Genomic DNA, 14,276 nt, shown 5'->3' with positions numbered 1-14,276 from the left:
AGCACTGTGATCGGTGCAAACCGGATGCGGAATTCGTTTTGACTGGGATTCGAACCTGGTTTGCCTCATTGGAAGGCGAACGCTCTATCCCCTGAGCCATCGCGGCTCTGATGACGCCTTATTAAAGATATAGTGCTGAAGATATAGTGCTATTAAAGATATAGTGTGCCTCTTATTTCTTATAAGAGATATAGCGCTATCGAAGACAGCCTATCATCACAAATTTGTTTAATACAAGAAAAACCATAAACCGAAAATTTATCCTAAATTTTAAGATGACGAGGAAAGAGACCTTTTAACAGTTTCTCCATTCAGTTTTCCTCAAAAGTGGTTCTGCGTATTTCAGTATCGTTTTTTTTCCTTTCCTCTTTCAATTACTAGTATCAAAGTGTAGAATTTTTTGACAGGCCTCCAAAAAATGTATATTAACAGTGGTGTTTATGAAATACCTTGTATATTAAGATACGTATATATATCGCCTTTAAAAAACACATGAAATGTTCCATTCAAAGAGACATGGTAAAAAATTAATATTAAGCTGCAATTTAATGAATTTGAAAAACAAATTTTAAAGCACAATTTTAATTAATTAAATCGTTATATAAAAGCTACAAAAAGTAATTTAAAAACATCTTTACGAATGAAAAGTTTATTAAATGAACATCAGTGGCTAAACTTTCAATAACTAAGGAAGGAAACTGCTTACAAATACACGTGACATATCGAAGATAACTTATTTCAAGGCAATATTTATGCACAAATGTTTACGCACAATCGACCATCAAATGCTTTTTAATCAGGAAGGTTTAGTGTTTTAAAATGTTACTTAACATGTTCTTTCATTGATTACTTTACATATAATGTTCACTATCGTGAAAAACATCAAAATTATTTTTTTTGGCTAATGAAACTAGGAGGTGTTTTAAAAATCCTTTTCAATTCCTCCCAGTTTCTTCCGGCAAGCCAACAGGTTTTAGCCTATTTAAAGTGTCACATTTATTAGCAGTGATGTGTTTTTGTATATTTTAATATTTATTTACGACCCCTAATTATATGTCTTTGTTAAAATTTATGACAAGAATTTTGAAAATATACATTAGGAGCGATCATTGCGAAGCATCCTGCCTTGGAAAACAACTAATTTTCGATTGCTTTGTATGTCTTTTTTTCATAGTTTCCGGCAATGATTCTTAAAAGTATAATAAAAATTGTAATAGAAATAATCTAAATATTAAGAGCGATCACTACGAAGCACCGGAGAACTGAAATCAACTTAATTTCGATTGATTTGTTTAAATTTAATTTGGATCCTTAAATGAATAAATTTGTTCTGTTCTTAATTTTAGTTAATTTTAGCTTCTTAATTTCTTAAAATTATTTAACTTGTTTTTATTTTTTTAATTTTTACTTATTTTGAAATTTATTTTTTCTTAATTTATTAAATTCATTTCAACGTAATTTAAATTCAATAAAAAACTAAATAGTGAAAATTTATTGACAGGGCCTTCAATTTCTTATTTTTTTTGTGTTAAAATGTTTTAAATAAATAAAACTAAAAAAAACATGATAATAAACCATTTTAATTTATTATTTGCTTTAATTCGCTCTTTTTGTATAGTTTGCGTTAGTTAAAGTAAATAAAAATTTGAGTTATATTTTAGATAGTATAAAAAAGCAAACAATCAGGTTAGAGCTATATAAAAGTTGACAAAAATAAATAGCATTCTTGTTGAAGATAATATAAAAGTTTTATATTTTTCTTTTTTTTTTTTCAGGTTTCGTAATTTCTTGAAGATCCATCTACAGCAACAACAAAAAACTTGAAATTGATGGATTTATTACACCCGTAGACTAGACTAAGCGATATTTTGGTATTTTTTAAGTAAAATATATACTTTAGTGCTTCAACAGAATTCAAGAAGAATATAACAAATCCGTAAAGGAAAATCTCCGACACGAAAAGGAAAATCACATAAACTTGGTCTTCAAAATGCAAATCTGAGAACATTTTACGTGAATTAAACATGAAAATAATTATTATCATTACAATTTTAAATTTATACTTACTGAAATATTAATTTTATCCAAGAAGCATGTGTTGCCATACCAATAAAAACAACGTCAAAGCCAGAAATCCAGATTAGGTTCAGGCAAAACGGAGAAACGATGTCCGGTCTGACGCGGAACGCTTATGTCCTGTCCGGGAGTCAGCCACACCGGACTGTGGGGACAAATCGAAATGCTCAAGGCCAAGAGCTTTGACAACGGGCCCCAATAGGGCCGATGTGGGACCTATCATTGGAGGAGAGAGGGCCATGCGCGCTGGAGTCCGGCAGCAGCGCGAGATGTGATCATCTTCCAGGAATCCGGCAGTGGAGAAATCCGGAACGGCACGTACAATTGTGCACCTCAAGATTCCCGTATTACAGTCGTGATCAAGAGGAGGTTTTTGGCGTTAAAAAAAGTGCGAGGGGGTGCTTGGAACGATTTGATGAACGTCAACGTGATCAGAAAGTACATCAAGACAGGAGGAACACCCCGGATCGATTTGGAGTTGAGTTATATCAGTTTCAAGAAGCACGCTTCAATGCAGCTCTACAGGTGGGTCTTTATTTTTTTTCCGTTTTGGAGCTATTTTTATCACGGGTTTTAAAATCATTCGTTTCGGATTAATCCGATTCTTAATGTTCTTTCCTTTAATGTATTCTCTTTTATTTTTGAAATTTTATTTGTGGTTAGAGAGTTTAAAAAAATATTGATGAATTATGTTTTAATTTTAATATAAACTACGACTCTGATTCAAAATAGTAGAATAATTCATTTTTCTCATTCGTTGAAGAGAAAACACTTTATTTATAATATGGTGCGTAGCGTTTTCAAAAAGTGCTTAAAGGTGCTTTTTTCATTGGGTGCTTTTGAAAAGAGCTTAATTTTCCCTTTTCCAAAATGAGATTTTTTTTGCTTTATCGTGTCGATTTTCGCCACTTATTATTCAAAAGCGTGATTTTCACATTGTTCTATTCAACGTTTTCACAATTCATTCAACCACAATCTATTTCGGCTTACCGTCGTCCATAGCGTGTGAAAGCTCCAATAATTTTACAGGTTTGAGGAAATTCTTCCTCATGTGCGTCCAATGAGCTGGGTTCGGTGAGATTATTGCTTTTTCATATACAACTCTGCTGCAATTTGCAAGATATTCTCAATTTCAGGCTTCATTTTCCCCCTTCAGAAATCGAACCGAAAAATCTCTCGGTCATTTTATAATGACTTATATAATCAAGAGAAGAGTTCTTTGTCAGAAACTAGTTATTTTATCATGATCATGAAAAGTCTTTGAAAATTATTTTGCATTTTGTTAATGTATATAGTGCTTAAAATATTTTTTGAGTGTTTAAAAAGTACTTAAAAGGTGCTGTAATGCATATATGCAAAAGATATTTTTTTAGGAATATATTTTCAATTGAATTTGCGACGCAAGCTTTAAATTTGTTCATTTTTTAAAAAAAGATAATTATTAAAATTATTATTAAATCTCAACATATTAGAATATTTAATTTAACTGGTCCAAATGACTAGAATATAAAATGACAATAATTTGTTTTTAATAGTTTTACGAGTAGCTTATGAAAATATTAGATTTATTTAAGACGGTTATTTTAAAAAAGACTTTTTTTTGCAAATTTTATGTTTGGAATTTTTTTTCAAAAAGGAACTCTTACGTGATATTCTAGAATCAATGAAATAACGAGTTAATGACTTACATCAGGGTTGGCAAACTACGGCCCGCGGGCCAGCAGTGGCCCGCCTGAAGGTTTTATCCGGCCCGCGGATAGAATTTTAACTTGCCTATCCGTATCAAATATAAACAATATGCATTAATTTTCTTGTAGACATTGTTTAAAGCTATTTCTGTTCTTTCTTTTTTAGAAAAGTACTGATGACCTTTTTACTTTCTCTATTTTTTTCTACAAAACATAAATTAAAGGAAATGGTTAGCGCATGCAACTTCAATTGATAAAATGTTAAAAGCAGAAATTTCTTATAGAATAGCCGTAGATTGGCTCCAACTAGCGTTTATCTTTCTCGAGGAGCAGACTTACGGAATCTAATATAGGGGAATTGTACTTCACGTGTGGCAGACTGCTCATTTTAAGCTCCAACGAGCGGACAATCTAACAATCATCTGAAGAGCAGCTGTTTCTAAATATGTCAAAGTTTGAGTTTTACAAGTCATCACCAAAAGCTCGTTTCCAAAATTTAATATTTCATGCCCAGAAAATCAGTGCTATGTTTGCTTAATCTTATACATGTGAACAAGTGTTTTCAACTATCAACCTTAGAAAAAATCATTTCAGAAGTAGACTAACAGACAAGCATTTAGCCTCGTTCCTTAAAATAAGCACATCTCACTTCGAACCTCAATATAAGGAACTTTTAAAAATGAAATCGCAGTTTCATTCATCTCATTAAATATTTAAAAATTGAAACTTGCATATCGTTTTTTTTTCTTTTTAAATTTGAAGTTTTTACTTTGGCCCACCAAACATTTTTTTCTCGATTTTTCGCCTTCGACCAAAAAAGGTTTGCCCATCCCTGACTTACATCAATACGGCGAAGACCAACAATATATAGCTATAACAATATAATACTATTTGAATTATTCTTAATCAAGTGTTAGCAGAATCTTTCAATAGCATCGGAAGAATGGGAAGTTTACTGAAGCTTCACAATTGGGCTATTGGCGATGGTCTGCGAAACATCCCTGAGGATGATCCGAAGACATGCCATCACAATTTTGATCCTCTGTAGAGGGGATGGCACCCCTCTTCGGTAGCCCGACGACCTGCATTCGAAGTAGAGCACTTTACAGTAGAACAATTTAACGAGGACCAATACCGCACACCCTCGGTCCCTACCCATACTGATCCAAGTGGTCACCCACCCGCACACTGACGCATTTTGAATCAGAGCTGTGGTTATAGTTATTGCGAATCTCATGTGCAGATATTATAGATGGCAAGATATTGTTTGATTACTGCCTATCGATCTCAAATTTTGCAAAGTGATACTTTTCAAACTGTATTTTTGTTAAAAAACATATTTACTATTTACATACAAAAAGCACTGAAACGACAAAAAAAAGCGTTTAAATGCTTAAGTATTTTTTTTTTACTGTTAATAGAAATTTTATTATTCTCGGACAGCTGAAACTATTCTTTTAGTGATAATGAAAACTTCGCACTGTTTTTGCTATATTTTATTACCTTGATATACACAGGTTTCATTAAGTTAATTCGCAATGGTGCCATTGTGTTGCGTCACATTAGTTCATATAATTTTATTATGTTGTATTACAATAATTAACGTCGGTTTCATCCTCTTGTATCAAATTAATTTAAATGAGGTTTACTGTATTAATTTAAATCGATTTATGTAGGATAAAATGTGTTGAATTATGTTATTCTTACGGCCAGCCAAATGGCCGACCGGTCAGCGTGCATGACTGTGAAGGCAATGGTTGCGGGTTCGAATCCCGCTCAGGACATGGTAGTTCCTCTGTGTGTGTTCTTTGTTGTGTGAATTTGGCCCACCCTATGAACGGGTATCTGTGGCAGTGCGGTAATGCTGCTCCTCTCCGTGACTTAGGTTCAAAGGTGCCTACCGGGTAACCTTAAACCAGGGGTCTGTCCAGACATTTTGTGAAGGGTCCGTTTTTTACGAAATTGTGAAAAAATTATTCACATTCTTTCAACCAGAGTCCGTTTTTTTGAATTTGTGCAAATAGGGTCCGTTATTGCAAAAAAAACTTTTTCAAGGAGTTTTTAAATTCTAAAGATATACAAGATTATGCTCAACACTGTAAAATTATAACTAAAAGAATTAAATTTTAAAAAATAAACAAAAATTTCTGCTTCTAAACTAGAGATGCAACATACAAATATTTGGTATTTAGCCTATACTGCTGAACGCAGAATATTCATTTCGGACGAATAACGGAAGAATCGTCTGCCGAAGACAAAATTTAGCTCGTTTACATCCATCTTTGTTGTTTTCTGCCCTGGAAAGGGTTTATTCGATTAACAAAATAATAATGAAGATAAACAAATTTGTGAAGGGTCCGATTAAAAGAAAAATCATTTTGTGAAGGGTCCGTTTATAAGTTAAAATATTTTGTGAAGGGTCCGTTTTTATGAAAAGATATTTTGTGAAGGGTCCGTTAACAGACCCAAATTTCTTCTAAACAGACCCCTGCTTAAACTAACCGAGGATCTTAAATTAGCCGAATATCATTCCGAGGATAGACTTCCTCTGCCAGACGTTAAGAAAAAAAATATATTTCACTGAGGACTTATTTTTCATTAATTCATGAGGGTTTTATCAAATCGTTTTACAAAATTTGCATCTTTTAGTTATTTTTCTCTTAACGTCAAAGTTTTATTAAATTATACGAAAACTTTTTTCTTCCGAATCAAAGTACAGTATGAACTGTACTGCAAATTTCATTTTACCGTAATTTTTATAACACTATTTAATGAAAGTGGTAGGAGTGGTTTTGCGGTAATTATTACAGTAAAAATTGTGGTTTGTCAAATTTTGTTTTCCGTAACATATGCCGGTAAAAATATACACTTTTTAGCGCAATATGATCTGGAATTTTTTGCATTGTACGCAAGACGACAGAGATTTCCGATTTTTTTTCTCCATTTGTGGAACCTTAAATGATTACCCTACCTTTCGGCGGAATTCTGACTTAATAAATAAAGTATATGTTGACAATTGTGGACGTATTAACGAATAAATGATTTAAGTTTGAAATATTTAATAAATAAAAAGGAAATTTGTCATCACCTTATCCTTAATAGTTTTAAGTTATGCTTTATGTTCGACAGTTAAATTCGCACCTTTATCTATTCCAAATATGGATTTGTTTTTGATGTTGAAAATTAATAAAATAAGCCGAATTATGATTTCCTTTGAGATGAAAGCTAATATTTGCTGTTAAAGATAAAAATACTTATTAGGGAAACATATTTCTTAATTAACGAATTTAGTTTAAAAAAGGCTTTGAGAAATATAGTTCGTTCAAAAGGAGTTGGCACTTGGCTCCGCCTTCATCACGTGGTATCCGGCGATAGATACTATTTTTGGGAGAAGGATGTGAACAAGGTTGGCGATCATATGACAAAAATATTTATTTCGCAATCTTTATGTGAATTTTTTTAACATTAAATATTTCATAAGTTTGATGATATTTCTCTTCTTAGAGTAAATAGTTTGTCCTTTTTGAGACATTTTGCTGAGAAAACAGCAGTTTTTAAATTTAAAATACATTTAATTAGCTAGAGCAGTGTTTCCCAAACTAATGACTTTTGAGTACCCTTTCTAAATTTTTCGTAACGCTGTGTACCACTAATAAAAAAATGAATGCATTGTTTACTATAAGAAAATTGTGCAAAAGTTAAAAATCACAACTGGCTGTTGACACCATGAATTATTAACTATTAACTGCAAAAAATAGTCAATAGAAAAATATGTAGTCATAAATTTTCATGGCTAGCTTTGTTTTTAAATTTTTTTTGTTGAATTTTCGTTTGCTGCAAGATATTTCACATAAGAACGCGTACCCCCGCTAAATTGTTCCCGTACCCCTGGGGGTACGCGTACCACACTTTGGGAAACACTGAGCTAGAGTAACGAAAGGTATAATAGCAGATGATAAAGCGAAGTAAGTGACCAGAAAAAGAGTTCGCTGTTTGCGTTTAAAATTAACACTGTTTATGTTTAAAATTTCGACAGCTATTTCAGAAGGGACCAAAAATATATCTAAATTATTACTTCGTAACTAAGTTTTTATCACCACCTTATAAAACAACCTAACAAAATCAATAATTACTATAGCGTTGTGCCCAAAGAGTTGAACCGGGTTTGAATCCCAGCGATGGCTGGTCAATACGAATTCCGCAATCGACTCGCACAGACCACAGTGCTAACGTAAAATATCCTCAGTGGTTGATGAAATCAGGGTTCAGAGTTGAAATCGCTACTCGCTTTACAGTTTTCATTTCATGTTTTATTCTGTTTTTTTCTTTATATTTTATTTTCTGTTTTTACGTGATATTTTTACTTATTGTGTTCTATTTTATTTATTGTAATTTTTTTGTAAAACTTTTTTTGAGTGCTTCTTACACTATTGTATTGATATATTTTGCTTTGGCTATATTGATGCAATATTAGAAAACACTCTTTTTTGCAGATATAATCGTGTGAGCTGATGAAATGATTATATCTTTTATTTTCCGGATTTTTAAAACTTCTTGTACTTTTTCCCGGTTTTTTGTTATTTTTATTATTATTTTTCTTTTTATATCCTTTTTTCATTGTTTTGTAATTTTTCCCTTATTTACTCGCAGCTTATGCTCAATAAATAAAACTTATTGTTTTTCTTAATTTTCTTCGTGTTTTTTTGTTTTTATTATGCTATATATATATATATATATATATATATATATATATATATATATATATATATATATATATATATATATATATATATATAAAACAATGGGCTCGCCCAGGTTTTCATGGCTTCTCGCCCAGGAACAATGTTTTCGTGGGGCACATTAGGACCCATAATCCTTATAGAACAATCCCTGACGTCTGTAAGCTACTTAAACATAGTTGCAGACCAGGTTCACCCATTCATGGCAACAGTTTTTGCAGCAGTTGGTTTTGCATAACCAACAGGATAATGCACCGTGTCATAAGGGTCGAATCGTCGAGGAACATTCCAGTGACTTTCAAGTCATGTCTTGGCCCTCAAATTCACCTGACCTTAATCCAATAGAGCATTTGTGGTCCTACTTGGAAAGCCGAATTCGTGCTGCCTCGCTACCCCCTCGCGATGTGAGGGAATTGCAGGACCAGTTGGTGAGCGCTTGGTACCAGATACCTCAGACTACCTATCAGCACCTTGTGGAATCAATGCCATGGCGGGTGCTAGCAGTTTTGAGAGCTAAAGGTGGTCCTACATGTCATTAGCAGGGTGGTCATAATGTAATGGCTCTTCGGTGTATATATATATATATATATATATATATATATATATATATATATATATATATATATATATATATATATATATATATATATATATATATATATATATATATATATATATATATATATATATATATATATATATATATATATATATGAAAGGGTGGTAGTTATGGTTGAGTGCCGTTGAACCACGTAGATAGCAGTAAGAAGGCAAAAATATTTTATTTAGCTTCACATTGTAAATTCAAAGCATTTTCTATCAATTGCGGATCTCAAATTCGCATTCCAAGACTGTGTGCTTAAGTTTTTATTCTAGGGAAAGTAGCAAATGATTTTCCCTTTATTTTATTATATTTTAGGGAAAAAGGGAAACATTAATAATTACAATTGGTTTATTAAATAGCTCGTGTGATTCCCACAAAAAGGGACAAATGTCTTACTTTTAATCAATGCTTACTTGAGCCAAAAGTAGATTTAAGGACAGGATGTGAATTTAAAAGTGTGAGAAAGTGTTTCGATTAGAATAATAAATTAAACGAAAAGGATTTACAGAAAAAGATTAATTGAAGCTTTTTATGTTACTTATGTTTCATTTTCATATTTGATATGATAGACACTCTTAAACTTATAGTTCTTTTTTCACTTTCGCACCTGTTTTAAGCATAAAAAAATCTATTTAATGTAATGTAGATAAATACGATGTAAAAATAATAACTTGAGCTATATAGTTATATTTTAGACTTTTATTGATGGTATTACTCATAAAAAAGTTCATCATTTGGACAAAGAAGTTGATGCCATTAGCTTACCTCTGGAATAATAAAATAAACTAAAACTGTTTGGAATTCTTTATCAATTTTTTATAACAACAAATCTTCTTTCATATACAGAAAACAAACTTATTTAAGAAACGTATAAAAGCAGTTTTTGTTAGAAGGCAATGAAAGCAAAAGCTTTCTTTGCCTTGTTTGCGAAACTTGTTTGCGTTTTCATTTTCTGAAACTTTCTTATAAATATTTGAGCAATAATGTACAAAGGTTTCTTTTAGCTCTCGTTGCGGGTAACTAATCAATTTCCGTCAGATGAAAACGACTTTTAATGTTTGAAGTTATTTTTAGTTGGCAACCACCTCTCAAGAAAGATTCAGTTGTTCAAGGGGTAGTGATCAATATTCTTAGATATTACATCGAATACAATAGATTGATATGAATATTTTATTGATACGAATTTAGTCACATTGTTGGGATATTACTGAAAATTAATTAGCCTATTAATATTTGTATTTTAGCTTAAGAAAAGGGATTTTGATGGTGGATGTTACCTGAAAAATTGAAAATTCGGTTTTATTTAAAATGTTTAGGTATTGTATAATATAAAACTCAACGGAAAATTATCACATATGATTCTTTCACACTTTGAATCAATTATGATTATGATGAAAGTATTTTATTTGTGCAATAAGTAGATTCATATTGTATTTTGCTTCCATTAGTGAGGAAGAAATTTCTTTTAGTAGTTACTAAGTGTTATTAATAATAACTGGATTCACAATGATAATAACCCGGCCGGGATGCGCGGACTACTGCCCGCGGTATCCCTTAAGCTGATACTTTTTACGGTTAAGGATAATTACCCAATATTCCTGACACTGATGCTTTTTTGAGGGAAAGGGTCCTTGCCTGTTTTACACTTTCCCGTTATTTCTTACGCTGATTTTAGTTTCAAATCGAATATTCTTGATATTGTTTATATAAACCTGGGGTAAAATTTTTGTTTTTTTAGAAAATTTAATTTACTGAATAAAAAAAAAGGTTACTTTTCTTTGGTCGTAAACTCAGACTATATTTTTAAAGAGAGCAAAAAATAATGCGCTTTTTCTTGAGATTATTATATTACACACGTTGCTTAAAGCAATTATATTACATACATCGCTATATATTGCTTTCAATAACGTAGTTTACGATGCTCGAATTTTGAGCCCTGGTTTCTCAGGGCATAGAGCGCATGACTCCCAATGAGGTGACCTGGATTCGAATTCCAGAGATGGCTGGTCGATACGAATTCCACTCAAGGCTCGCACCGACCACAAGACTGATGTAAAATATCCTCAGTGGTAGCAGATTATGGGTTAGAGTCCCCTTGCCGTCAGGCTAATCATGGAAGAATTTCGTTGTTTTTCTCTCCATGTTACGCAAATGCGGATCAGATCCATCAAAAAGTCCTTTACGAAGGCAAAAGTCTCCCAACACTTCTTCCAGGAGTTTCCTTGTCTTCTGGATTGGGTTCAAAATTACAAGGGTGTGGAGTTGAAAATTGGTAGTCGTAAACTCAAGATTGGGTAGGCTGGTAGGCTGTTTAGTGACGGTTATAAAACTAAAATAAAATACTTGCAGTGACATTGTCTCATAGAATGCAGAGTAGAAAAACAATTAAAACACATAGAGTTGAACTCCAACTTCTTTGGGTTTAGCTTTGCAAATTTCATGCAACGATGAATCTAAAGCTCTTGATTAAATTAGTCACAAATTAAATTTCTTTCATTTGTGTACTGTACTTTGTTTTGCTCTATGTTGATCGAAAAAATTGTGTCGAGTGTGACATTGTGTGACATAGTCGAGTGTAACATAGTGCTCAAAAGCAGGTTTCTGAAAATGAGGTTAACTCTTAGAATGTCGGAATTTCAGTTTTGGATTGTAGACTTAGCTCCTAAATTTGTGAAGCGTCATTTAGCAATCTTTGTTTCAATCAAAATTTAAAAAAAAAAAAAAAAAGAAATTGAATTTCAGGTATTTATTTCTATGCCTAAGTTTTTGAGTAACGTTGAACTTGATTGAACTGTGTCAATTAAATACTTACTTTAGGAAGCGAAAATAAAGCTTTTAACTCCGTTCCAATCAAAAGGCTTTTATTTTCAAATCTATCACTTTATAATTTCCTTGCAGCTTCGTAATTACTGTTGATTTGTAATTAATTACTACTTGTAGCTTGATTAGTTGAAATATTTAATTAACTGTAGGGAATTTTCATTTAAATGTGCTTTTAGGTAAAAAAAATTCTTAACAAGCTAACAAAGAAGCGTTATTGTAAATAACACTTTTATACAAATCGGCGAAAGAGCGAGCTCCAATGTTATATATATATATATATATATATATATATATATATATATATATATATATATATATATATATATATATATATATATATATATATATGTGTGTGTGTGTGTGTAATACAAAAATTAAATACTTTTGTATTAATAAAAGCATTAAAACTTCATTCGTTTTCATAAAATATCTTTGGTAAAGGATAAGGGTAGAAATTCTATTTTGGGACTTCAAGGCTAAAAACATGCCAATGAATAATAATTAGATTTATATTTCAAAAGAGAAGTTATTTTAAGATCTTTCACTTTCATATAAGGAAAGATTAAACGATTTTCTATGAGTATTAAATGATTTGCGATGAGGCGTAGGAATACAAGAAATGCATTTGACTGCCCTCTTCACACATTTTAATTATCGTATAAAACAGAGGAGCAGGGTTTTTGCGTGGCTTTTTTGGTGTATAATGTTTACCAACTAAACTCTGTCAGATCTGACTGGAACTTTGTTCCCCCCTCTCCAGCCGGGAGAGCGGGATGTGACTTCGGCTTCACGATCTATTAGTAAATAAAATCTTGTGCACAACATGTTCTCATTATTCCTGTTTTCTTGACTAATAAATGCACCAAAATATCGGGGTTGTTGCCCTTATATTAGATATATATATATGTATATATATTTATAAAGAGAGGGAGATTTTTAAAACATTTTTTTTTGTTTATTTGCAAAGCTTTCAACTAGAAATAATATTTTAGCAAGAAGCTTGTACAGAAAAGGTCAACTATTTAGTTGGCATGCTTTTGTTGTTGTTGTGGTTGTAGTTCATTTACGTCGCACTAGAGCTGCACAATGGGCTATTGGCGATTGTCTGGGAAACATCCCTCAGGATGATCCGAAGACATTCCATCACAATTTTGATCCTCTGCAGAGGGGATGGCACTCCTGCTTCGGTAGCCCCACGACCTGCATTCGAAGTCGAGCACTTTACGGTAGAATAGTTTAGCGAGGACCAATACCGCACACCCTCGGTCTCTACGTAGACTAATAACAAGTTGTCACCCACCCGCACACTGAGAGCAGCCAGTGATGCTGCAATGAAATGACGTCACTCGCAATGAACAAAAAATTGTATTTTTGATCGCAAGTCTGCGAATTTCATTGTGTATCTGAAATGAGAAATTTGAGATAGATAATTTGTAACAATGATCTTCTGGCATCATTTGTAGATGCCTGGAGGTTGGTGGTTTCCTGGAGGAGGACCCTAGCATTTGGATTTGCATTTGTATGAAGAACTACGATGGAGATCTACTGGAAGACTAGAGGCAGAACAAAGTCAGAAAGAAATGGTCAGATGGCTAAATGTGAGTCCCTCTAGGGTTCATGGACGGTGACAAAAATTTCTGACCACCTCTTCGGCGTTCCAAAGGTTCAGCCAAGGACGGACAAAGGCTACGACGAGCACCGATGACCGATATTTATCGTTATGTGCGCAATATATCGTTATTGTTACGTAACCGCAACTGCGAGTCAACTCAGGTTCTCATCAACCGCAAGATTGATGTCAAGAACTGCTGCGAGTAGAAGATTTAACAAACGTTATTTGTTCGTTAAGCGTCTAGTCATTTACGTTCAATTCTCGTCACGCCATAGAGGGGAATGTTTGAGGTTTGCCCAGCGACATGTCCACTGAACGGCTGACCATCGAAGGGCTGTTCTCTTCCCAGATGAGTCTGAATTTAGCCTCCAAAGTGTTAGTAGGCGTTTCTTGATTTAAAGACACCTGGAACCCGATATCATCCATCATACATACATGAAAGAGATGCATACCAAGGAGGCAGTGTCTGTGTGTGGGGTGGTATCTCTTTGGGTGGACAGACGGGCGCATGAAGTGGCCAGTTCGATCACCGGACCTGAATTCTATTGAGCATGTTTAGGATGCTTTAGCTGATCTCTATCCTCATCGTCAGACTCTTGCCATACTTGCAACTGCTTTGCAAGAACAATGGCTCGCACTTCCAACAGAATTGGTAGACCGCATAAATGAAACCGCACGCTGTATGTGCTGTATCGCGAGTATGTTCATTTTGAGAGTATGTGCTGTATCGCTAG

At 33.0% G+C, this 14,276-nt stretch overlaps 1 protein-coding gene across 1 annotated transcript in view; it reads left to right on the top strand.

Moving 5' to 3' along the window:
• Window positions 1-2,193: 2,193 nt before the first annotated feature.
• The window catches only part of dysc (whirlin protein dyschronic), a 396,379-nt gene continuing 384,296 nt past the window's right edge, over window positions 2,194-14,276 (top strand). Inside the window, exon 1 of the mRNA XM_021146525.4 lies at window positions 2,194-2,601. Coding sequence (XP_021002184.3) covers window positions 2,284-2,601 — 318 coding nt within the window. The 5' untranslated portion in view covers window positions 2,194-2,283. The remainder of the gene's footprint in view (window positions 2,602-14,276) is intronic.

Source organism: Parasteatoda tepidariorum, chromosome 3 (genome assembly GCF_982258835.1).
Source record: "Parasteatoda tepidariorum strain Cologne lab strain chromosome 3, Ptep-v5.0, whole genome shotgun sequence".
In the NCBI taxonomy this organism is placed as follows: Eukaryota; Metazoa; Arthropoda; class Arachnida; order Araneae; family Theridiidae; genus Parasteatoda; species Parasteatoda tepidariorum.
This window is presented reverse-complemented; position numbering and strand designations above follow the sequence as displayed.